This window comes from Procambarus clarkii, chromosome 50 (assembly GCF_040958095.1).
Source record: "Procambarus clarkii isolate CNS0578487 chromosome 50, FALCON_Pclarkii_2.0, whole genome shotgun sequence".
Lineage (NCBI taxonomy): Eukaryota > Metazoa > Arthropoda > Malacostraca > Decapoda > Cambaridae > Procambarus > Procambarus clarkii.
Genome location: NC_091199.1, coordinates 1495088 through 1521933, shown reverse-complemented (window position 1 = coordinate 1521933; position 26846 = coordinate 1495088). Strand labels below are relative to the sequence as shown.

The 26846-nt window shown below is 45.2% G+C and overlaps 1 protein-coding gene across 1 annotated transcript in view; it reads right to left on the bottom strand.

The window, feature by feature from the left end:
• Positions 1-26846, bottom strand: part of LOC123772633 (fibroleukin) — a 337231-nt gene that overhangs the window by 174190 nt on the left and 136195 nt on the right. The window contains exon 5 of the mRNA XM_069303387.1: positions 17762-17808. Within this exon, the coding sequence (XP_069159488.1) occupies positions 17762-17808 (47 nt within the window). The remainder of the gene's footprint in view (positions 1-17761; positions 17809-26846) is intronic.

Here is a 26846-nt window from a genome sequence, read left to right as displayed (position 1 = left end):
TTAATCAATCAGAGCTTTAATATAACAATGTGCTTTAATATACCTACTTATCTCTCTCATCTCATTTTTCTCTTGTAATGTATCTTTATCATTTATCAATTCTGATTGAAATTACCTACTTAAAATTATCTGCTAGATTAAGGACCTGCCCGAAACGCTGTGCGTACTAGTGGCTTTACAAGAATGTAAATACTGTACTATCCAATGTATTCTCACAAACCCAATGTACCTTCTTGTATATATATAAATAAATAAATAAAAATAAATAGCAAACATTAACTAGTCTACTTTCAAGTGTGGTCTAGAGCAGACACTTGCGAGATACTGTACCAACGCTCAGTGCGCTCAACTCACACCAAAGTATCACCTGTGTACTTCTGTATATTCGACCAAATATATATATAGTATCTTAGTGTCTGTGTTTATTTGTCACCATACTTTACGTAACAATAGAACCAGTTACATCTGCACAAATTATCACAAATTTAAATTATAATGTTAACTAGTAGAATACATATTTTTAATAAAATCTAACATAACTAGCCAGAAAACATTTAACATTTATTAAAAATATATGTTTGGAAGTTAAATCGACTTCATAGGACAATAGTTTTGTTATATATACTCGTTATTCGTTGACATGCGTTCGTTACTTAAACAACCATGTACTGTACTTATGTAAAATCTCCCATGTCTCCTCGCTCATCTCGCCGAACCCTACAGGCTCTGTGATATATTGTTTAATTAATTGAGATTCACAAATAAAGCTTACAATTGTATATGTTATCAAAAAGGCAGAGCTTAGTTTAGTTCATTTATTATGCACCCCATACCCATCCAATGGGCAATAGTGGAGTGTTACAGAGGCACATAATGGGCTCAGGGACTGAGCCCCACAATTCATATAGCCAAGCAAGTTATAATCTTGATAAGCTAGTTACAAAAGTCAATGCACATTGTCACATCAACAATGGGCTCGAGACCGACCACAAATACAGTTTATAATTTAAGCAACTGACATATATGGAGGGCTAGTGTCACAATTGATATGTTTATCCTACACATAACCCCCTCTCCCCATACAATAGGCAGCGGTGGATAGGTTACAATCAAGTCGTTTTTTGCGTTTTATTAGGAGATTAGATCTTATTGGGTGAGGAAAGATATTCATATTTTAAAGAAGGCTTCTTGGCTGATGCTCTCCATTGATGGAAAATATACAACCTTTTGAAAATCAATGTTAGTTTGATCTAGATATTGTAATTAACGAATGTATTTATGTCATCAGAAAGGTAGAAATATAGGCTACATTTAAAATCCTTTGTCATAAATATAACTGAAGTGAAAACGAAGATATATGCGTTTTGATAGTTACTTGATGGCTAGCTCTGAGAGTGTGAAGCCCTGCACACCAGCCAATAAATTGTATAATTAGTTTCCATATATTTTAATTAATCTTAAAAATCTATGTCAGAAGAAAGGAAGATGTAGCCGTTAATGTGACAACATTTAAAAATATATATCTCTTAAGTTAAATAAATAATACCACATTATCGCCGGTGTCCGGACACAGGAAAACTACCTAGGTATCAGTATCCAGCCAGGCGGGGATCACAGGCTGCACAATACTGATAAATTATGTAATGCACTACTTGTGGTCGATCTCGAACCCATTTATGATGTGACGACTTATAGTGAATTTTGTAACTAGCTCATCAAGATTTTATCTTGCTTAGCTAAATGAATTGTGGGGTTCGGTCCTTTCATTTTCTTTCTTTATTATGCACCCCATAATACCCATCCCGTGGGTGGTGGTGTAAAGGATTACAGAGGCACATAATCGGTTCAGGAACTGAACCCTCTAGTTCGTTTAGCGAAGCAAATAACAATCTTTTGACGCTAGTTACAAAATTATTAATGTACACATACTTATGCATACATGTACATATACATACGTATACATATATTCAGACACATACATATTTAATCACCCACACAAATACACACATCAGTAATCTTTTGTGTCACAAGTGGTTCAACAAGAGGCTCACAACAGTCACTATACAAGGCACTTTACATCTATGAGGAGTCGCACAGTTACTAGTCTTGCTCCACACCCACCCAACTGGGCGGCAGTTTTACAGTCATGTGCTCCACACCCACCCAACTGGGCGGCAGTTTTACAGTCATGTGCTCCACACCCACCCAACTGGGCGGCAGCTTTACAGTCATGTGCTCCACACCCACCCAACTGGGCGGCAGCTTTACAGTCATGTGCTCCACACCCACCCAACTGGGTGGCAGCTTTACAGTCATGTGCTCCACACCCACCCAACTGGGCGGCAGCTTTACAGTTACCTGGTGTTATTCTTCACCTATATCTTTTCTGGTTAATCCCTATTTACATTATGCAGTTCAGGTTTCGTCGCCATACTATAGTTTTTAGTTTAGTTAATTTATCACATAATGGGTTCAGGGACTGAACACACAATTTATTTATCTAAGCAAGTTACAATCTTGAGGAGCTAGCCACAAAATTCATAACACATCGTCACATCAACAACATGGGTTCGAGATCGACCACAAGTACAGTTTCTAAATTAAGCAAATGCCATATGTGGAGAGCTAGTGTCACAATTGATATGTTTGTCCTGCACATTTCCACAGTAGTTTGCTTGGTTCTTTTAATTATCTTAGATATCATTGAAGAGAACCTCCTAGGTACTATACTGTATATATGCTGGTAAGAAGTATAATATCCTGAGAAATCGTGTAAATTATGTTGTACGAGTGCTTCCAGTTAAGTAACATAGTTCATTTGTGTGCGCGTGCTTGAAGAGGAAATGTTATCCCCCCCCCCCCATTGTAAATATTTGTGGGTTTCAGACCATACGACCGCGGCTTACCCTCGCCGCGGTCGAGGGTAAGAACACCGGATGTATACCCAGTATTACAAGTAAACATTAGCAATAACAATTATGGAAAGTTCCTTCACCTATACATAGAAGAGACTGAACTTCAGCACCCACATACAACACATAAGGGGATGCTCTGAGAGAGAGAGAGGAGAGTAAAAATATCCACTGAGGTCTGATTAAGTCCTTTTGGGGACCTTAATCATTAGGACGTCAATGATTAACGCAAAGTGAAGCGTATTCAGATGGTATATTGACAACATTCAGCATATCTCATAATGACCTAGTAGTACTTGGTGCACAAATACCTTTTCCAAAGGAATCACAAAACATAATTAAACACAACTGTACCGTACAGTGTTATATATTTATTTCAGTTTGAACAATTTTTAACATTAAAGGATAAATCCTTTAATTGGTTGAAATTGGTTTTAATATTCGAAATCTAATTTGTTGATGTTAAATAATATAAGGTTCAAATTTATTAAGATACATACTTTAAAAACTATTTCTATTTGAAATTTAAATAACATAAAAAGAGTACAGAATATAACAAATACCGACTATATAAAAGACCTGACACTTGCAGCACTTAATTATGCTATTGTAACACATTGAAAGTAATAACATTATTTGATTCAGCAAAGCATTTGGTAAGGTTATAATAATAATAATAATAATAATAATGTATTAATTATTTTAAATTATAATTCACAACTTGCTAGCGCACAAGAAACAAATCCACGAATCATCATTACATTCTGTAACACCTACACATGATCCATGGTGCCAAATATTGCAACGGTCACAGCATACCATCAGCTTCAAAACATTTGGCTTTCTGCAAATGTAGTACACTTCCATCGAGCATGACCGGATGATTCGTTTTCTTCTCAGTGTCTGAGCTGCAGGGAATGAGATGAGACACTTTCCTTTAAAGTTCTCTTGAAGATGTTGTCTCATATTCTGCACATCATACGAGGTTCACCGGATCTACACCACTTGCAAGTGATGCAGCAAACGCCACAGCATATACCCCACTCATACTTGAGTCCCTGTGTCTGCTGACATTCATTATATTGCATATCAGCTTATCATCCTGGCAATTAGCAAGAGCACACAAGATAACTTCAGTAGATTTAGATGGTAATTTATGCCTGGTGTCGTATATGTTAATTTGTCCAGTTACTCCAATGTTGGAAACGGTGACCCAGTGACAACCATCAACTTGGATAATTTGAATAAATTCACCAATTGTAACTGGCCAGGAGAGGTCCCGCTACAACGCTGGGTCATGAAGGCCTTCTACGCTTGGCACAGTTTGTTTCATGAGGTCACATGCAGATTTTATATGAAGGTCAGAGAGCTGTACATTTGTTCCAATGTTCATTATCTCGTCATCTGTTAAATAATTTAACATTGTCGAATGTGAAGCACTGTTATCACTCTCCTTATTGTTGCATTGGTGTGAGGAGTGGCAGTGATTGGTGCAGTTTATTTTTTCTTTAAATAGGGACATATATTTGTACTGCAGATACCAGTACAGTTGCACCGTTTCTTTATATATTTTATACTTGGGTTAGCAAGGCGAGACGCTTCTCTTAACGTGATACTGTTGGTATCAAATAGAAATAGTTTTTAAAGTATGTATCTTAATAAATTTGAACCTTATATTTTTAACATCAACAAATTAGATTTCGAATGTTAAAACCAATTTCAACCAATTAAAGGATTTATCCTTTAATGTTAAAAATTGTTCAAACTGAAATAAATATATAACACTGTACGGTACAGTTGTGTTTGCCTGCCACAGCCTTGAGAGCACGGAGCCTCTCTCTACATTGGCGACCCAGTCTGGCTAAAACATTGCGGTACAGTAGAACCTCAAGACCAAGGTATTTGTATCTGGTAACATAGTCGAGCAGAGAGCCATCATCCAACTGCATTTTGCGAACGGCCCCACCCGTCTGGGTGGGTGTCGGTTCAGGATCTTTGTTTTCTCTACTGAGATGACTAAGCATAGTTCCTGACATGTGTACAATACAGAGTTCAGAACATTTTGGGTGTTGGTATACCCATTGGTGTGGATCAGTATATCATCCACATAGCTAATGATGTTCGCTGGACCTTCTAGTTACTAAGTTTAAAAGTGCATTGATTAACACATTGAACAGAGTACGACTGAGGACACCTCCCTGTGGAGTGCCAAGTTCAAAATCTCTCGTTACACGCCTATGCCCTTGGAACAGTACAGATGACTTCCTGTTGGATAGATAGCCTCTTATCCACCGTAGAAGCCATCCTCCAACATTCATTTTAGCAAGTTCTCTCAGAATGACGTGTGGGTTAGCAATGTCAAAGGCTGACTTAAGATCTAGGAAAGTGGTATATGACCTATCAGTATGCAGGGTGAGGAATGTGGTAATACAGTGATGTACACTCTTTCCATGCGTAAAGCCATATATCTGGGGAGACAACATATTATTAATTTTGTAAAGGAGACGGTTGAGAACCATCCTCTCAAGACACTTATAGAGACAACTAGTGAGGGAGATTGGGCGAAAAGCACTCGGCTGGTGAGGTTTAGGAATGGGAATAATAACACTGTTGGTCCATGACTTAGGAAGCTCCCCAGTTACATAGCTCATATTATACAATTGAAGCAAGGGATTCCCTGGAACTAGCAGAAGCATATGCAGTATGCCGTAAGTAACTCCATCCTCCCCGGGTGATGTAGCTTTGCCTTTATGTAGAGCAGAATCTAGTTCGTATTCAGTAAAAAGCATGTCACAGTCATCCTCTTGATGAAGCATGAAGTCAAGGAGCCTTGCCCTATCAGTATATCTATTATTTAATTCATTCTGTGAGGGTAGAGGAAGACTGTCAAAGCTGGAAGTCGTGGCCCAAGCATCAACAAGCTCATTTGCTCTGTGCAGAGGATTAGGGTACGAGATCTCTGCAGCATTTTTCCCTTTGATCTTGTTGATATCCTTCCATGCCCGACTTAGTGGCGTGTGAGAATTGAGACCACGGACAAAAGTTTCCCAGTCTGTCTGCCTCAGCTCCACCATACGTTCCCTGGCCTTAGCCAGAGCCGCTTGAAAGAGCCGAAGCATTTCAGCAGTGCGGGTCCTTCTATAAGCTAGTCCAATTATTCTGGCAGTGCGTTTTAGTGCATGCAATTTAGAATCATTATAATAAGCATAAGTGCTATGACCAGTGTAATTTGGGTTACGTGGCCTGGACGATGGATCAAGTGATTCTATAAACTGTCGATATACCTGTGAGCTCATTGTTAAAATCTTCAACTGATGAAGGCTCAGATGAACTGCACCATCTGACACATGAGCAACAAATTGTCTCGTTGATCGATGGGCACAGCCAGCCTCTTCCGCTTGAACACTCCGCCGGGGAGGATAGAGCTTCCAATGCTTACAGTGGCTAATATGCCAGATGATCAGACGCCATATCTGGCACTATTGACGAGGCACACACGGTGTGGGAGACGTTGAAACCGAGACATAGATCAAGAACCCCCGTAGATATTCGTCGGTTCAAGGTCACCCACAATCTGTGCATCATCGTGACTACCTAATAGTGACAACAGTTGGTTGCCGTTACGATTATTGAACTGCGAATTACCCATATTCCTATGCCTAGCGTTATAATCACCTATAATGATGGTAGGCTCAGTCTGAATACAGATAGGAAGGTCAGCATAATTAAAGTTACAAGGAGTTGATTATTTAGTACATAGTTGTTTTTCTCTTTAATTGGATGATAGAGGGGGAGTCTTTAACGTGATTGGGAATACATACATACACACATACATACATACATACATACATACATACATACATACATACATACATACATACATACATACATACATACATACATACATACATACACACATACATACATACATGCTACATACATACATACATACATACATACATACATACATACATACATACATACATACATACATACATACATACATACATACATACATACATACATACATACATACATACATACATACACGTCCAGTCAGCATATAGCTATTTCGGGACAAAATCCAATACATTTATATTGGTGAGACGCCACTGTGATGAGGAGTTTAAATATCACAGGAACTGTAGGTTAATGTGTGACATAGGTGAGGTTAGATGAGGCATCTACAAGCATCAGCTGGAGGCTGATGGAGTGTTGTGGAGGTGCTGGTACTATCCAGATGTTGGAGGGTGGATTTGACTCTCCCACCCTCCCTCCCCCCCCACATTGACCGCAGAACGTGTAAGGTTACTTTTCACTCTCGCTTACAAGGTACAACCCCCCCCCCAACACACACACATGCATCAGATTCTTAACTTACAATATTTATGATTTACCAATTATGTTACTACACTGATCTCAATTTCACAATATTGTGTAAACTTTGATGAGTCGCACGTCTATGGGTCATCGAATAATGTTAGCAGACTTCTAGATGTTACCACTGCTAGGTTTAGGCTCAGCTACAAGTACCTCTGGGAATTTGTAACATCTGATGATGTAGATTTGACTAAATGTAAACTCTGTCAGCAGACTATTCGCATACTTTGCGTCATTATATAATGGAATGTGAAAAAATCGCGGAATTTAAAGATAACAACATCAATAGTGTCCAGAAATGTGTATAAGTACTTCATTCATAATGATGTGCTGCCCGAAATATTAGCGAAGTATCCAAAATTTGCTTACTGTAGGTAATGCATGCACATGACTGTAAAGCATGTGCATGCCCACAGTCATGTGCATGCTCCACACCCACCCACATGACTGTGGTGGGTGTGGAGCACATGACTGTAAAGCTGCCGCCCAGTTGGGTGGGTGTGGAGCACATGACTGTAAAACTGCCGCCCAGTTGGGTGGGTGTGGAGCAAGACTAGTAACTGTGCGACTCCTCATAGATGTAAAGTGTCTTTCATAGTGACTGTTGTGAGCCTCTTGTTGAATTACTTGTGACAAAAGATTACTGATGTGTGTATTTGTTTGGTTGATTAAATATGTATGTATATGTATATATGTATACGTATGTATATGTACATGTATGCATAAGTATGTGTATTAATAATTTTGTAACTAGCGTCAAAAGATTGTTATTTACTTAGCTAAACGAACTAGAGGGTTCAGTTCCTGAACCGATTATGTGCCTCTGTAATCCTTTACACCACCACCCACGGGATGGGTATTATGGGGTGCATAATAAAGAAAGAAAATGAATGGACCGAACCCCACAATTCATTTAGCTAAGTAAGTTACAATCTTGATGAGCTAGTTACAAAATTCACTATAAGTCGTCACATCATAAATGGGTTCGAGATCGACCACAAGTAGTGCATTACATAATTTATCAGTATTGTGCAGCCTGTGATCCCCGCCTGGCTGGATACTGATACCTAGGTAGCTTTCATGTGTCCGGACACCGGCGATAAGGTGGTATTATTTATTTAACTTAAGAGATTATATTTTTAAATGTTGTCACATTAACGGCTACATCTTCCTTTCTTCTGACATATAGATTTTTAAGATTAATTAAAATATATGGAAACTAATTATACAATTTATTGGCTGGTGTGCAGGGCTTCACACTCTCAGAGCTAGCCATCAAGTAACTATCAAAACGCATATATCTTCGTTTTCACTTCAGTTATATTTATGACAAAGGATTTTAAATGTAGCCTATATTTCTACCTTTCTGATGACATAAATACATTCGTTAATTACAATATCTAGATCAAACTAACATTGATTTTCAAAAGGTTGTATATTTTCCATCAATGGAGAGCATCAGCCAAGAAGCCTTCTTTAAAATATGAATATCTTTCCTCACCCAATAAGATCTAATCTCTGAATAAAACGCAAAAAACGACTTGATTGTAACCTATCCACCGCTGCCCATTGGATGGGGGAGAGGGGGTTATGTGTAGGATAAACATATCAATTGTGACACTAGCCCTCCATATATGTCAGTTGCTTAAATTAAAAAACTGTATTTGTGGTCGGTCTCGAGCACATTGTTGATGTGGCAATGTGCATTGACTTTTGTAACTAGCTTATCAAGATTATAATTTGCTTGGCTATATGAATTGTGGGGCTCAGTCCCTGAGCCCATTATGTGCCTCTTTAACACTCCACTATCGCCCATAGGATGGGTATGGGGTGCATAATAAATGAACTAAACTAAGCTCCGCCATTTTGATAACATATACAATTATAAGCTTTATTTGTGAATCTCAATTAATTAAACAATATATCACAGAGCCTGTAGGGTTCGGTGAGATGAGCGAAGAGACATGGGAGATTTTACATAAGTACAGAACATGGTAGTTTAAGTAGCGAACGCATGTCAACGAATAACGAATATATATAACAAAACTATTGTCCTATGAAGTCGAATTAACTTCCAAACATATATTTATAATAAATGTTAAATGTTTTCTGGCTAGTTATGTTAGATTTTATTAAAAATATGTATTCTACTTGTTAACATTATAATTTAAATTTGTGATAATTTGTGCAGAGAAGTGCGACAACTGGATATGCCAACAAACGCTTTCCAAACAACGATATATCTTGGATAAGTCGCTCCACAACATTGACGCTTGAACCGTCGACTTCCTTTGATGCTACTTATTTACATATTTCATAATGAAATTACATTAGTTTGGAGTAAATATATGTTTTCTCATGTTCTGCATTCAACACCCACATTATAGTGAGTAAATATACCATATTACTTCATTACTTAAATAATGCTTAGAGGGTTTGAGTAGCTTTGGGTCTTTAGTGGACAGAATCTCCAATAAATATGGCGAGAGTCGCCCCATATCTCTCGCCCGAGCAAGAGTCGAAACTTAATTTAAAATTGATATATCTTTGTTCTCGAACATGATATATTTCATTTGGTGCAATCATAATAATGTTCATATCTCGGTCTTTCAGGAGGCATATAGGATTTTAGGCTTTATTAGCGTATCTTTGTTAATTATACAATATATCGGCAAGTGCGTAGGCGTCTGCACTCCATGCCCGACAAGCTACTGAGCGCTACTATAAAAAGATATGTATCTTTACTTGAGCTATAAATATGTCTATTGTAATGTATTTAAAATGAAGCTCTTATTTCTATCTTACTTAAGGCATATAAAACATTTGTGTTTATTAACGAATTTACGTGAAATAAGCATTGATCTGAGAGAGAGTTGCTCTGTCGTTCAGTCTGTACGGGGTGGGAGTTCCGTAATTTTTAAAATACATGTATCTTCATTAGAACTTTAAATATGTCTATGGTAAAGTGTTTAAAGTGAAGCTTATATGTCTGCCTTTCTTGAGACATATAAAACATATATGTTTATTAACGAATTCACGTGAAATAAACATTGTTCTGCGAGAGAGTTGCTCGATCGATCTGTCCGGGGTCGGAGCTCGGCTATTATCAAAGTACACGTATCTTCGCTTTAAATTTAAATATGCCCATGGTAAGGTATTTAGAATGAAGCTTATATTTCTATCTTTCTTGTGACATATAAAACTCTTACGTTTATTAAGGAATCTGCGTGAAATAGGCATGGTTCTGAGATGAATGCTGCGGTTTTCGAGCTCGACGCCATAAACATCCAGTGGGTGTTATTGGACCCCATACCCATTCTATCGGTGGTTGGAGCCCCATACTCATTCTATGGATGGTTGCAGCCCCATACCCATCCTGTAGGTTGTAGTGGACGCCATACTCATCCTGTGGGTGGTATTGGACCCCATACCCTTCCTGTGGGTGGATATGATCCCCATACTCATCCTGTGGGTGGATGTGACCCTCATACTCATCCTGTGGGTGGTATTGGACCCCTTACCCACCTAACAGGTGGTAGTGGACAATATACCCATCCTAGCTATAGTTGGTATAGTAGACACCATACCATCCTGTTTGCAGTAGTTTACCCCATGGACATTCCACGGTAACATCGTTTTCTGTTAGCGTTCCTACAAAACATCCTTTAAAGATTTGTAAAGCACAAACTATGGTATATAATATTGATTGGTGAAGGACTGTTATTCTATGTAATAATTTATAGTGCTTATTATAATTTACTAAGAACAACTAATATTTCTCAAAACAAAACTACGAGCCTTCAATAGGAAGTAGCTGATCTGTAATATTCTAAGAGCATGGACAATGGTAGGTAAATTTCACAACCCATGTGGGACCTGAAATCTACAATTTTCCTTATAATTGAACCAATCACGACTATTCTGCTATCTAGGTTGACGGACGGGTACTGTGAGACGTGGTACGTGAGGAAGAGTTTGGGCCTTGAAAAAAAGTAACTGGGAATATATCACATATTTACTAATTCATATTCAACATATTGACTTTAAGCATTAAGTCATATATGTGCTGTCTTGTGTGAGAACGGGTTGCTTGCCAGTCATAACCAAGACCTCCAGGCAGTCATAACGAAGACTTCCGGGCAGTCATAACTAAGACCTCCAGGCAGTCATAACTAAGAACTCCTGGCATTCATAACCAAGTCCTCCGGGCTGTCATTAACAAGACCTCTGGGCAGTCATAACCAAGACCTCTGGGTAGTCATATCCAAGCCCTCCAGGCAGTCATAACCAATACCTTCAGGCAGTCATAATTAAGACCTCCGGGCAGTCATAACCAAGACCTGCGGGGAATCATACCCAATACCTCCGGGCAGTCATAACCAAAACCTACAGGCAGTAATAACAAAGACCTCCGGGCAGTTATAACCAAGACCTCCAGGCAGTCATAGCCAAGCCCTCCGAGCAGTCATAACCAAGACCTCCAGGCAGTCATAACCAAGAACTCCAGGCAGTCATAACTATGGCCTCCGGGCAGTCATAACCAAAATGTCCGGGCAGTCATATCCTAGACCTAAAGGTAGTCATAACCAAGACCTCCGGACTTTCATACCCAAGACCTCCAAGCAGTCATAACCAAGACCTCTGGGCAGTCATAACCAAGATCTCCGGGCAGTCATAACCAAAACCTCCAGGCAGTCATAACCAAGACTTCCAGACAGTCATAACCAAGCCCTCCAGGCAGTCATAGCCAAGACTTCCGGGCAGTCATAACCAAGACCTCCTGGCAGTCATAACCAAGACCTCCGGGCAGTCATAACCAAGCCCTCCGGCTAGTCATAACCAAGACCTCCGGGCAGTCATAACCAAGCCCTCCGGCTAGTCATAACCAAGACCTCCGGGCAGTCATACCCAAGACCTCCGGCTAGTCATAACCAAGCCCTCTAGGCAGTCATAAATAAGACCTCCAGGCAGTCCTAACCAAGTCCTTCGACTAGTCATAACCAAAACCTCTTGCAGTCATAACCAAGACCTCCGGGCAGTTATAACAAAGACCTCCGATCAGTCATAACTAAGACCTCCTGGCAGTCATAACTAAGACCTCCGGGCAGTTATAACAAAGACCTCCGGGTAGTCATAACTAAGACCTCCGGGCAGTCATAACCGAGATCTCCGGGCAGCCATAACCAAAACCTCCAGGCAGTCATAACCAAGACCTCCTGGCAGTCATAACCAAAACCTCCGGGCAGTCATAACCAAGACCTCCGGGCAGTCATAACCAAGACCTCCTGGCAGTCATAACCAAGACCTCCTGGCAGTCATAACCAAAACCTCCGGGCAGTCATAACCAAGACCTCCAGGCAGTCATAACCAAGACCTCCAGGCAGTCATAACCAAGACCTCCAGGCAGTCATAACCAAAACCTCCAGGCAGTCATAACCAAGACTTCCGGGCAGTCATAACCAAGACTTCCGGGCAGTCATAACCAAGACCTCCGGGCAGTCATAACCAAGACCTCCGGGCAGTCATAACCAAGACCTCCGGGCAGTCATAACCAAGACCTCCTGGCAGTCATAACCAAGACCTCCGGGCAGTCATAACCAAGCCCTCCGGCTAGTCATAACCAAGACCTCCGGGCAGTCATACCCAAGACCTCCGGCTAGTCATAACCAAGCCCTCTAGGCAGTCATAAATAAGACCTCCAGGCTGTCCTAACCAAGTCCTTCGACTAGTCATAACCAAAACCTCTTGCAGTCATAACCAAGACCTTCGGGCAGTTATAACAAAGACCTCCGGGCAGTTATAACTAAGACCTCCTGGCAGTCATAACTAAGACCTCCGGGCAGTCATAACCAAGACCTCCGGGCAGTTATAACAAAGACCTCCGGGCAGTCATAACTAAGACCTCCTGGCAGTCCTAAACAAGGCCTCCGGGCAGTCATGACCAAGACCTCCGGGCAGTCATAACAAAGACCTCAAGGCAGTCATAACCAAGACCTCCGGGCAGTCATAACCAAGACCTCCGGGCAGTTATAACCAAGACCTCCGGGCAGTCATAACTAAGAACTCCGTGCAGTCATAACAAAGACCTTTGGGCTGTCATAACCAAGACCGCCGGGCAATCATAACCAAGAACTCCGGGCAATCATAACAAAGACCTTTGGGCAGTCATAACCAAGACCTCCGGGCAGTCATAACCAAGACCTCCGGGCAGTCATAACCAAGACCTCCGGGCAGTCATAACCAAGACCTCCTGGCAGTCATAACCAAGACCTCCGGGCTGTCATAACCAAGACCTCCGGGCAATCATAACCAAGAACTCCGGGCAATCATAACAAAGACCTTTGGGCAGTCATAACCAAGACATCCGGGCAGTCATAACCAAGACCTCCGGGCAGTCATAACCAAGACCTCCAGGTAGTCATAACTAAGACCTCCGGGCAGTCATAACCGAGACCTCCTGGCAGTCATAACCAAGACCTCCTGGCAGTCATAACCAAAACCTCCGGGCAGTCATAACCAAGACCTCCGGGCAGTCATAACCAAGACCTCCTGACAGTCATAACCGAGACCTCCTGGAAGTCATAACCAAAACCTCCGGGCAGTCATAACCAAGACCTCCAGGCAGTCATAACCAAAACCTCCAGGCAGTCATAACCAAGACTTCCGGGCAGTCATAACCAAGACTTCCGGGCAGTCATAACTAAGACCTCCGGGCAGTCATAACCAAGACCTCCGGGCAGTCATAACCAAGACCTCCGGGCAGTCATAACCAAGACCTCCTGGCAGTCATAACCAAGACCTCCGGGCAGTCATAACCAAGCCCTCCGGCTAGTCATAACCAAGACCTCCGGGCAGTCATACCCAAGACCTCCGGCTAGTCATAACCAAGCCCTCTAGGCAGTCATAAATAAGACCTCCAGGCTGTCCTAACCAAGTCCTTCGACTAGTCATAACCAAAACCTCTTGCAGTCATAACCAAGACCTTCGGGCAGTTATAACAAAGACCTCCGGGCAGTCATAACTAAGACCTCCTGGCAGTCATAACTAAGACCTCCGGGCAGTCATAACCAAGACCTCCGGGCAGTTATAACAAAGACCTCCGGGCAGTCATAACTAAGACCTCCGGGCAGTCATAACCAAGACCTCCGGGCAGTTATAACAAAGACCTCCGGGCAGTCATAACTAAGACCTCCTGGCAGTCCTAAACAAGGCCTCCGGGCAGTCATAACCATGACCTCCGGGCAGTCATAACTAAGAACTCCGGGCAGTCATAACCAAGACCTCCGGGCAGTCATAACAAAGACCTCAAGGCAGTCATAACCAAGACCTCCGGGCAGTCATAACCAAGACCTCCGGGCAGTTATAACCAAGACCTCCGGGCAGTCATAACTTAGAACTCCGGGCAGTCATAACAAAGACCTTTGGGCTGTCATAACCAAGACCTCCGGGCAATCATAACCAAGACCTCCGGGCAGTCATAACAAAGACCTTTGGGCAGTCATAACCAAGACATCCGGGCAGTCATAACCAAGACCTCCGGGCAGTCATAACCAAGACCTCCAGGTAGTCATAACCAAGATCTCCGACCAGTCATAACCAAGACCTCCGGACAGTTATAACCAAGCCCTCCGAGCAGTCATAACGAAGGCCTAAGGGCAGTCATAACAAAGACCTCCAGACAGTCATAACGAAGACCTCTGGGCAGTCATACCCAGGACCCCCAGGCAGTAATAAGCAAGACCTCCGGGCAGTCATAACTAAGAACTCCTGGCATTCATAACCAAGTCCTCGGCCAGTCATAACCAAGACCTTCATGCAATCATAAGAAAGACCTCCGGGCAGTCATAACTAAGACCTTCATGCAATCATAATCAAGACCTCCATGCAGTCATAACCAAGACCTCCGGGCAGTCATAACCAAGACCTCCAGGCAGTCATAACCAAGACCTCCAGGCTGTTATATCCAAGACCTCCTGGCAGTCATAACCAAGACCTTCGGGCTGTTATATCCAAGACCTCCAGGCAGTCATAACCAAGACTTTCATGCAATCATAACCAAGACCTCTAGGCAGTCATATCTATGACCTACAGGCAGTCATAACCAAGACCACTGGGCAGTCATAACGAAGATCTCCAGGCAGTCATAACCAAGATTTCCGGGCTGTCATAACCAAGACCTCCGAGCAGTCATAATTAAGACCTCTGGGCAGTCATAACCAAGACCTCCGGGCAGTCCTAACCAAGACCTCCAGGCAGTCATAATTAAGACCTCCGGGCCGTCATAACCAAGACCTGCGGGGAATCATACCCAAGACCTCCGGGCTATCTTGAGGTTATCTTGAGATGATTTCGGGGCTTTTTTTAGTGTCCCCGCAGCCCGGTCCTCGACCAGGCCTCCACCCCCAGGAAGCAGCCCGTGACAGCTGACTAACTCCCAGGTACCTGTTTACTGCTAGGTAACAGGGGCATTTAGGGTGAAAGAAACTTTGCCCATTTGATTCTGCCTCGTGCGGGAATCGAACCCGCGCCACAGAATTACGAGTCCTGCGCGCTATCCACCAGGCTACGAGGCCCCATCAGTCATAACCAAAACCTACAGGCAGTCCTAACAAAGACCTCCGGGCAGTCATAACCAAGACCTCCAGGCAGTCATAGCCAAGCCCTCCGAGCAGTCTTAACCAAGACCTCCTGGCAGTCATAACCAAGAACTCCAGGCAGTCATAACTATGGCCTCCGGGCAGTCATAACCAAGACCTCCGGGCAGTCATAACCAAGACCTCCGGGCAGTCATAACCAAGACCTCCGGGCAGTCATAATCAAGACCTCCGGGCAGTCATAACCAAGACCTAGGGTTTGGACGGAAGCGCTCAGTGTGGAGGCCAGGTCTCCAGAACCTAGATGGGTCAGCTCGTCCGACGGCGTAAGTTTAGTGTTGATACAATTATAAACTTTGAGCGGAAAAACAATATTAAACTAATTGTGTTAATAAATAAGATTCGCCAAACAGTCGGCTTCTTTGCAATGTTCTCTCGCAGCTGAGATGGAAACATTTTGTACCCAGTTCGAAGGAGAGCTAATTGAGCTTGTAGTTGCAGACTCTGGCATCCGGATTCCACTACAATTTTCCAAGGCAGTTTGTGCTTGTTTTAGTGCCTTACTGACTTGGTACACTGAGGCAGGCATTGGCAGGGAGACATCAGCAGCATATGGGACGCTGTCATATATTAGAACGTTATTTAGAAGCCTAAATTAGAACGCGTTCTATACAATCTACACAGCTTTTGTTAGACTAGTTTTGGAATGTGCAGCACCTGCTTGGAATCCATACGTTGTGAAACAAAATTAAAATTGAAAAAGTGCGCAGGTTCGCTACTAGAAGAGTACCAGAGCTTAGAGGGTTAAGTTATGATTATAGGCTGACTGAACGACATTTTACAGCCTTGGAGGACAGAAGAAAAAAGAGGAGATATGATAAAAACTTACAAGATATGTATATATAATCACTAGAACGCGTCCAGCGCAGGATGACGATTAAAAGTGTCAACACAAGATAGGAACACGAAATAATGGGTTTAAATTAGATAAGTTAGATTTAGGAAAGACCTGGGTTAATTCTTGTTCGATAAGAGCGTTGTTGATATGTTGAACCAATTATATAACATAATTAAAAGTAGGATTCATTGATGGTTTCAAGCACATAGGTTAGACATATATGAATGAGATTGGATCGATATAAATAGGAGCTGCTTCGTATGGGCCAATAGGCCTTTTGTTGTTACCTACATTCTAATGTTCTTATGTTCTTATACAGAACATATTGCACTCTGGACGGTAAATGGTTACCTATAACCAGACGAACTTGTTCAACCAGGAAGGTTATATTATTTTATTAGTTCCATGTTGTGGTCAGTTGATATTGTCTTACTAGTAGAAAAGTTTGTTCCCACCAAAACTTCCCTGAAGTTGTAACTGTGACCATCACTACAACTAATAATACCACCATTACGACTGCAGCAGGTCACACCAGCAGACACCAGCCGTCCCTCCCTGTGGGGAGAGAGTACTCACCTCCGTCAGTAGTCATGTCACACCAGGCAGACACTGGCCGTCCCTCCCTGTGGGAGAGAGTACTCACCTCCGTCAGTAGTCATGTCACACCAGGCAGACACTGGCCGTCCCTCCCTGTGGGAGAGAATACTCACCTCCGTCAGTAGTCATGTCACACCAGGCAGACACCAGCCGTCCCTCCAGTGGGAGAGGTTACTCACCTCCGTCAGTAGTCATGTCACACCAGGCAGACACCAGCCGTCCCTCCCTGTGGGAGAGGTTACTCACCTCCGTCAGTAGTCATGTCACACCAGGCAGACACTGGCCGTCCCTCCCTGTGGGAGAGATTACTCACCTCCGTCAGTAGTCATGTCACACCAGGCAGACACCAGCCGTCCCTCCCTGTGGGAGAGGTTACTCACCTCCGTCAGTAGTCATGTCACACCAGGCAGACACCGGCCGTCCCTCCCTGTGGGAGAGAATACAAACTCATATAATACCTCAACACTTCACCAGGTGAAGGCCTGGACATCACCCACATATTGTGGGAGATGTCCAGCAGCTACATAAAACTCTCCAGAACCAAGCATGTTAATCATTACTATGGAAACTAAGCCCACATCACAGATAAAGTCCTGTTTGAGTCCAGGCCCCGCATACCATTTTGTATGACTCATGCTGAATAACGGAAACTTAGACACTTGTTTTGCGTGACTCATCTCTCTTTAGTTTTCTTGTAAGAAACTCTCACAGCTCTCTTGATTTCAGTGACCATCGCAAGTTTTTCTGCACGATTTTTAAAGCCTTAGTAAAAATCTTGCGATAGTCGCTGAAATCAAGAGAGCTGTGAGAGTACTAACCAATCAGGGAATAGCCGTCAAATTTCTATGGATCCCCTCCCATGTTGGAATCTGTGGAATGAACGAGCAGATGTGCTGGCTGCTGAAGGCGCTGAAGGAGACCAGATTGAATATTTCATTCCCAAGACTCTTCTACAAATTAGAGGTATCATCAGGCAATATCACGGTTACAAGGTTACTGAGGAAAGGAGAGTAGAAGAACAAATCAGTGAATCTGTACGCTGGTACAGCATGATTTCAGCTGGCAATCCCAATCATTATGGACGAAGAGGAGGTGCCCACGGGAGAGAATCAGTATTAGCGAGACTCCGTCTTGCATTCAAATATCCGTAGAGATTTGGAATGGAAACAACAGCTGGGCAGCGGAGATGCAGAATCTGTGGTGAGAGTGACGGACACAGCCTAGAGCACTACCTGAGAGAATGTGAACATCTGATAGACATTAGAAATATGTGAAGAACAATAAACCCACATTGTTTGAATTAGGAAAATACTCTTTATCATATATAGATACTGTTATTAAAAGATTCCCCCATTTTGCACCTGCAAGATAATGTAAGATTTTATGGGTTGACGAATGTTAATCTTCTTGTTTGAAAAGCTGTTCACTTGAGGCAGTTAGGCAAGTCCCAGCTGTGTCTGGGGTACAAGTGACAGGATGAACAACCCAGCAGGTTTTCTTATATTGGGGAGGGCTGTACATGCTGTTATGTGGGTGTGTCCACTCACAAGATGAGTGGCGCTGCACAATAAACTGGCCCCTCGGGGCAAAGTTCAAAATAATTCTTCCAAAGCTATATAGATAAATCCTTCGACACCTGTAAGACCCAGTGATTCGGATCTCGTGTATTACTGGTGTTGGGGTAAACCTTGAACTTAGAACTAAGGACAAAGAAGCCTGTCTTTGAGCTCTGAAGACAGTCTCATCCTACCTTGAGTGTCTCGACCGAATGCTGATTTGGGCGCCTCGAGCGTCCACCAGGATTCTGTGACGTCATTACCTGTTGACCAATCACAGCACCTAGGTCTTCCCGCCTTTTCTGAGATCTGATTTGTAGCGGCATGTCGGAACCTTGTGACGTCATGCCTATTTCCCCAGTGTTTCGCAAGAGGTCCATACTGTCTCTGACGGGGATGGTGAAACCTTGTGGTCAGCCTCGAACCGTTTCGGGAGGAGAGAGCTTATCCTGACCCCCTCCCTCCCACTACCATGTTGTAGTAAGAATTTCCCCCCGTTGCCAGAGGGTACCTGTGATTTTCTAGATTATGTTAGAGTGTATGACTGCACTCGAGACAAGTAGTTCGCACACTAAAAGTCCTAGTTTTGGATCTGGAGGAAGCCTAGCTCCAGACCATTTCGTTAACACTACGATGAGGTCTGTAGCCACCCTGTGAGAGGAGTTACAGCATCCCCTTTCTCTTACCCCTCCCCTCATCCCCCTTCTCTTACCCCTCCCCCTCATCCCCCTTCTCTTACCCTCCTCTCACCCCCCTTCTCTTACCCCTCCCCCCCTTCTCTTCCTCTTCCTCTTCATCCCCCTTCTCTTACCCCCTCCCCTCTCCCCTTCTCTTCCCTTTCCTACTCATTCCCCTTCTCTTACCCTTCCCCCTCCTCATCCCTCTTCGCTTACCCCTACCCTCTTCTCTTAATTTACCCTTCTTTACCCCTTCTCTTCCCCCTACCCACTCCCCCTTTTCTTCCCATTCCTTCTCATCCCCTTTCTCTTACTCCTCCTTCTCTTCCCCCTCCCCCTCTATTCTTCCGCCTCCTCTTCTCCTCCATCACTTAATTCCTCCCTCCCCGACGTCCTCCTCCTTCCACCTCCTCCTTCCTCCCTCTTCCACCTTCCTCATACACTTACTCCTTCCTCCTCTATCTCATCCTCCTCTGCCTCGACCTCCTCCCCCTCTTCCTCCTCCTCCTCCTTCTTCCTCCTCGAGCTCCTCCATCTTCTACTCTTCCCCCAAGACCTCCTCCTTCCACCTCGATCTCATTCTCCTTCCTCTTTGACCTCATCCTTCTACCTGGAATTCTTCCTCCTTCCTCCTCGACCTCCTCCTTCTTCTCGACCTCCTCCTTCCTCCTCCTCCTCCTCCTCTTTCCTCCTCCTCCGCATCCATCCTCCTCGGCATCCTCCTTCCTACCTTCTTACCTACTCTTCCTTTCTTTTCGACCTCCTACTTTTCCTTCCTCTTTGACCTCCTACTCCTCCATCCTCCTCGTCCTCCTCCTCCTTCCTCCTCGCCTTCCTCCTCCTTCCTCCTCGACCTCCTATTTCTCCTTCCTCCTCGCCCTCCTCCTCCTTTCTCCTCGCCCTCCTCCTCCTTCCTCTTATACCTCCTACTCCTCCTTCCTCCTCGCCCTCCTCTTCCTTCCTCCTCGACTTCCTACTTCTCCTTCCTCCTCGTCCTCCTCCTCCTCCTCCTTCCTCCTCGCCCTCCTCGTTCTTCGTCCTCAACCTCCTACTCTTCCTTCCTCCTCATTCCTCCTCACCCTCCTCCTCCTCCTCCTCCTCCTTCCTCCTCGCCCTCATCGTCCTTCCTCCTCTCCCTTCTCCTCCTTCCTCTTCGTCCTCCTCCAAACCATACCGCCACACTCACCCGACATCACCATTAACCACTACAACTATCAAAACCCACCACCACCATCCATCACGACAACTTTTAACAACTACCACCACCAGAAACCACCACAATTATCAACAACCACCAACCACCACAAACATCAACAACCACCACCAACACCATGCACCACAAATATCAACAACCTCCACACACTTCCACCACCTCCACACACTACCACCACCTCCACACACTACCACCACCTCCTCACACTACCACCACCACCACACACTACCACCACCACCACACACTACCACCACCTCCACACACTACCACCACCACCACACACTACCACCACCACCACACACTACCACCACCTCCACACACTACCACCACCACCACACACTACCACCACCACCACACACTACCACCACCACCACACACTACCACCACCTCCACACACTACCACCACCACCACACACTACCACCACCACCACACACTACCACCACCACCACACACTACCACCACCTCCACACACTACCACCACCTCCACACACTACCACCACCTCCACTCACTACCACCACCACCACACACTACCACCACCTCCACACACTACCACCACCTCCACACACTACCACCACCTCCACACACTACCAACACCACCACACACTACCACCACCACCACACACTACCACCACCTCCACACACTACCAACACCTCCACACACTACCACCACCACCACACACTACCACCACCTCCACACACTGCCACCACCTCCACACACTACCACCACCACCACACACTACCACCACCTCCACACACTACCACCACCACCACACACTACCACCACCACCACACACTACCACCACCTCCACACACTACCACCACCTCCACACACTACCACCACCACCACACACTACCACCACCTCCACACACTACCACCACCACCACACACTACCACCACCACCACACACTACCACCACCTCCACACACTACCACCACCTCCACACACTACCACCACCACCACACACTACCACCACCACCACACACTACCACCACCTCCACACACTACCACCACCTCCACACACTACCACCACCTCCACTCACTACCAACACCACCGCACACTACCACCACCACCACACACTACCACCACCTCCACACACTACCACCACCTCCACACACTACCAACACCACCACACACTACCACCACCACCACACACTACCACCACCTCTACACACTACCACCACCTCCACACACTACCACCACCACCACACACTACCACCACCACCACACACTACCACCACCTCCACACACTACCACCACCACCACACACTACCACCACCTCCACACACTACCACCACCACCACACACTACCACCACCTCCACACACTACCACCACCTCCACACACTACCACCACACACTACCACCACCACCACACACTACCACCACCTCCACACACTACCACCACCACCACACACTACCACCACCTCCACACACTACCACCACCACCACACACTACCACCACCTCCACACACTACCACCACCTCCACACACTACCACCACCTGAGTCTGGCCCTAGCTTCGGTAGGGGGCAGACGTGTTGCCTCAGCACTCCTGCAGATGGTGCTTGTTTACCAATTTGGCCGGTTGGGGGCGGGTGTGTCTCTGCCCGCCTGTGCTGACGTGGAGTTACGATGGGGGTCCCTTTCCCCCTGTCGTCCGGACTCAGTCTGTGGGACTCGAATTCTCTGTGCGGGCTGGTTACCCGGAGATTGCATTGGCTTGTGATTTGCTCTCTGTCCCTGTGTTAGCAATTTATGGGCTCGAGTTGGTAACGGCCCGTCGGGCGATAGTGAAATTCACGGAGGAGATAGCGTATCGCGATTTTCTCCGGCGATACGAGGGGCGAAAATTACCCCTGCCGGATGGTGCGGGCACTGTGACTCCTCTCTGATCGAAGTGGTGCCCTCACTTACGTCAGTGTGCATGGGGCGCCCTTGGAGTTTCCGGAGGGTCTGCTACGGCGGTATTTTGGCCGGTTTGGTGCAGTAGTTAGTGTGCGGGTGAACGTGGTGTCTTCCAGTCCACTTAAGGGTGTGAGGACTAACATTCACACCCGGGGCATGAGACTCCGGGCAGATATTCCGTCCTCTGTACGCCTTATGGGGTACAACGTTCGGGTGTTTTACGCCCGCCAGCCGCGGACGTGTTATCGTTGTGGCCTTTTTGGCCATCAGGCTGCTGACTGTTCTGCGCCTGCCGTTGCACCAGTGAATCTCTTCAGTGAGGAGGATTTTTTGCCGCTTCCTGTGGGGGATGATTTGGTGGATGTGGACGTCTCTTCGGCTGAGGAGGTGCCCTCTATGTCAGCTGTTGCTCCGCCTGTTGCGCCCCCTGTTGTTGTCGCCTCTCCTCCGGAGGTTGTGTCCTCGCCTGGTGCTCAGCCTGCTCCGGCTGGTGTCCCTGAGCCTCTTCTGACTGCAGTCTGCATGGACCCCTCGTCTTCCAGTTCTTCCTCTGCTGTGTCTGTCCTGGTCCCTGCACCCTCGCCGTCTGTTCCGGCTGTGCTGGAAGCTGGGGTGGATCCGGCGCTTCCTCCTGTGCCTGGCCTGGTGCCCCATGTAGTTGAGGATGCTGCCGTACTGCGACGTGCGTCGGATCGCCCGGCTAGTGTTGCGCGTGTCGCTGAGTCTGCCTCCGGGTCTGGTGGTGTGCGGCCCGAGCCTAAGCGTTTCCGGCGTTCTTCTTCTGCGTGGGCTGACGTTGGCGACTTCGACGAGTGTGGTCCTTCCGGTGACGGTGGGGTGCCTCCGGTTGTGGTGCACACTATGGTGGTGGCGGAGGTGTACTTGCCTGAGGAAGCCGGTGCCGGTGTTTCGGCCTCCCCTTCTGGTCTGGTGTCCGGGGGTCCTGCTTCAGATGCGTTGCCTGCGTCGGATGGCTCCGGTTCTTCGTGAGGGGTGGTTCCCCTTGCTGAAGTTGGTGGTGTGCAGGCTGGCCTGGTGATGGTGTTGAGAAAGGATGCTCGCTCAGGGAGTTCTGTGGCCTCTTCCTTGTTACCCGTTTCCTCGGCAGCGGTCATGCCGCCTCTTCCGTCTCCAGCAGTCTCTTCCGTGTTTCCTGCGGTCTCCGTGGATGTGATACTGTCTCATTGTCCGGCCCCTGCTCCTGTGCGTGCGACGGCGAGGCAATCTCGGCAGCCCTCGTCCGCTTCTCCAGTGTCGTCTGCTTCCTCGAAGGGTGTGGATGGCGCTCCCCGGCCGCGTTATGCGACTTGCGTCAGTGACCTCGGGCGTTGGCTGTTGCCGCCCGATCCGGATGTTCCTGAGTTTATAGTACCCCCTCAGCAGCTGGGGATCAAAAACTCTACCGATCTTCAAGATTTGGTCAGGGAAGCTTACAAGAGGAAGTATCCTTACGATTTTTTCCCGGAGAAGTACATTTCTCACATTGTTCCTCGCAAATGATTTCTGTGTATTCTTTCCTCCAACAACACCTCGACATCCTCACAGACCGGCATCACCTCAGCACTGAAACAAGGATAATCAAGAAACTAACAACGTTATATGGAGGACCTATGGCAATTCCACGACCAAGAGATGGCTTCCTGAACCTTGCAGGAATCAACTTCACTGAGGACCAAGTCACTCTCCTAAATCTGGGTATAAACTGTCACGTTATGTCCAGACCGAGTGAGATGGCCCGGAAAGTGGAGTTGGAGATTCTGTTGGACGACATATTCGATCTCGAAGCACAAAAGAAGGTCACCACCAAAGATACCTTACAAGCAGAACTTATTGCGGAAGGAGGAAAGAATCGAGGCAACTATAGAAGCACCATACTGTCCCCCGAGCTCAAAGCGGCAGCTAAGAGCCTTCGTGAGAACAAGGAGATAGTTGTCAGGAGAGGCGACAAGTCGCCAATATACGTTATTCTTAAAAAAGACGAATATCTGGCGAAAATGAACCTCATACTCTCTGACCAAACTAAATTCCAAAGGGTAATGAAGGACACTACAGCCAAACTGAAAGCAAAGGGCAACAAATTGATCGAAACTGTGAACGCCAAGAAATCTGGACTCCACCTGCCAAAGATTATTGGGGAATATAAACCTGGATATGCGTATGGAAATGTCAAGACACACAAGCCTGGAAACCCACTTCGGCCAATCATTAGCCAGATACCCACACCCACGTACAGACTGGCGAAACGACTCAACGGCTTGCTGACTCCTTATGTCCCTTGCGCCTTCAGCCTGAAGTCTCCAAAGGAATTTGTTGACTTGCTGCCGGGAACACAGGCCACAGGGATAAGAGCCTCGTTGGACGTAGAATCTCTGTTTACCAACGTACCTGTGGATGAAACAATCGGGATGATAGCCGACAGAGTGTATCGTGATCCGGCCTGTACTCCTCTTGACATACCAGAAAACAGTCTAAGGAAACTACTCCAAGCTTGTACTAAAGAGGCGCCCTTCTTGAGCCCGGATGGACACATGTATAAGCAAGTAGATGGGGTCACCATGGGTTCTCCCCTAGGTGTCCTGTTTGCAAACTTCTACATTGGTACCATCGAGCAAAAAGTCTTAGTCGACATGAACTTGAAACCGGCCATATACTGCAGGTATGTTGATGACATTTTCACACAGGTACCTGATGTCAGACATCTGCAGGAGCTGAAAGAGGCATTTGAGCAGAATTCTGTGTTGCGTTTCATTTACTAGATGGAGAAGGATGGGAAGCTGCCCTTTCTAGATGTAACAGTCATGTAAAGGAGCGGAGTTTTCCACACTGCAGTCTACACTAAGGAAACAAACATAGGAATGTGCCTGAATGCCAACAGTGACTGCCCGGACAGGTACAAGAGGAGTGTTGTTAACGCTTATGTCAACCGTGCCCTCAGCCACAGCTCAGAATGGAAGCAAGTCGACGAAGAACTCTGTAGGGTAAGGCAGGTCCTAGTCAACAACGGCTTCTCCAATGGTTTCGTGGAAGACACCATAAGAAGGAAAGTGAAACGCCATGCAACCTCTGAAGAGACAACTTACACAACACCTATACCCCCTATTAGACTATTTTACAGGTACTTCTTTTCCACAGCTCATAAAACGGAGGAAAGGGTCCTGAAAGATATTGTCAGTAGAAACGTTATCCCTACAGACAAAAATCAGAAGATACAACTGACGATTTACTATAAAACCAGAAAAACGGCCAGCCTACTCATGAGAAACTTTCCAGACACAAAGCAGAACGCTTTAAAAGAGACCAACGTCGTCTATGCCTTCAAATGCCCTCTTGGGGACTGTAAGGCTCAAAAAAAACAGTATATAGGCAAGACAACAACATCTCTTTCCAGGCGTTTAACGATGCATAAGCAACAGGGCTCCATTAAGGAACATATAATCTCTTCCCACAAACAAACCATCACCAGAGAAATCTTAGCAAACAACACAGAAATCATCGATAGATACAGCGATAGCAGGCGGCTTGACGTTTGCGAGGCACTACACATCAAGAAGTCAACACCAGCAATCAACAGCCAATTAATGCACAACTATATTCTACCCACTTCAAGACTCCACTCCAATATAGAAGCATCAAGAAATATGGACCAATAGGCTTTCTACAATTACTTCCATTCAATACCCATTGTTTCGTGTTCTGTCTTGTGTTTGAATTTAATACCCATTCAATACCCATTGTTTCGTGTTCTGTCTTGTGTTGGAATTTAATACCCATTGAATACCCATTGTTGAAAGTTCGTTTTTCACCTCATCCACCTCACCCAAATGTAGATAAAAACCTCGAAGTTGTGTAAGCTCTATTCAGTTTCAGTTGTGTGTTTGTAAACTAAAGTCTTTGAAAATGTAATAAGTTTTACGAAACGCGCTCAAGTATCGCGTCAGACTAGAAATAAAAATGAATTTTGGAGAATTGATCTTTGAATTACCATCAACAGTGAAAAGAAACATAAGAAAGATAGAGAAAATTCGTGTTAGAATTATTAATCTTACTTTTTCGGTCATATTTTATAATATATGTCTACAGGAAAGACTGCTACCAAAATATACTAATATATGC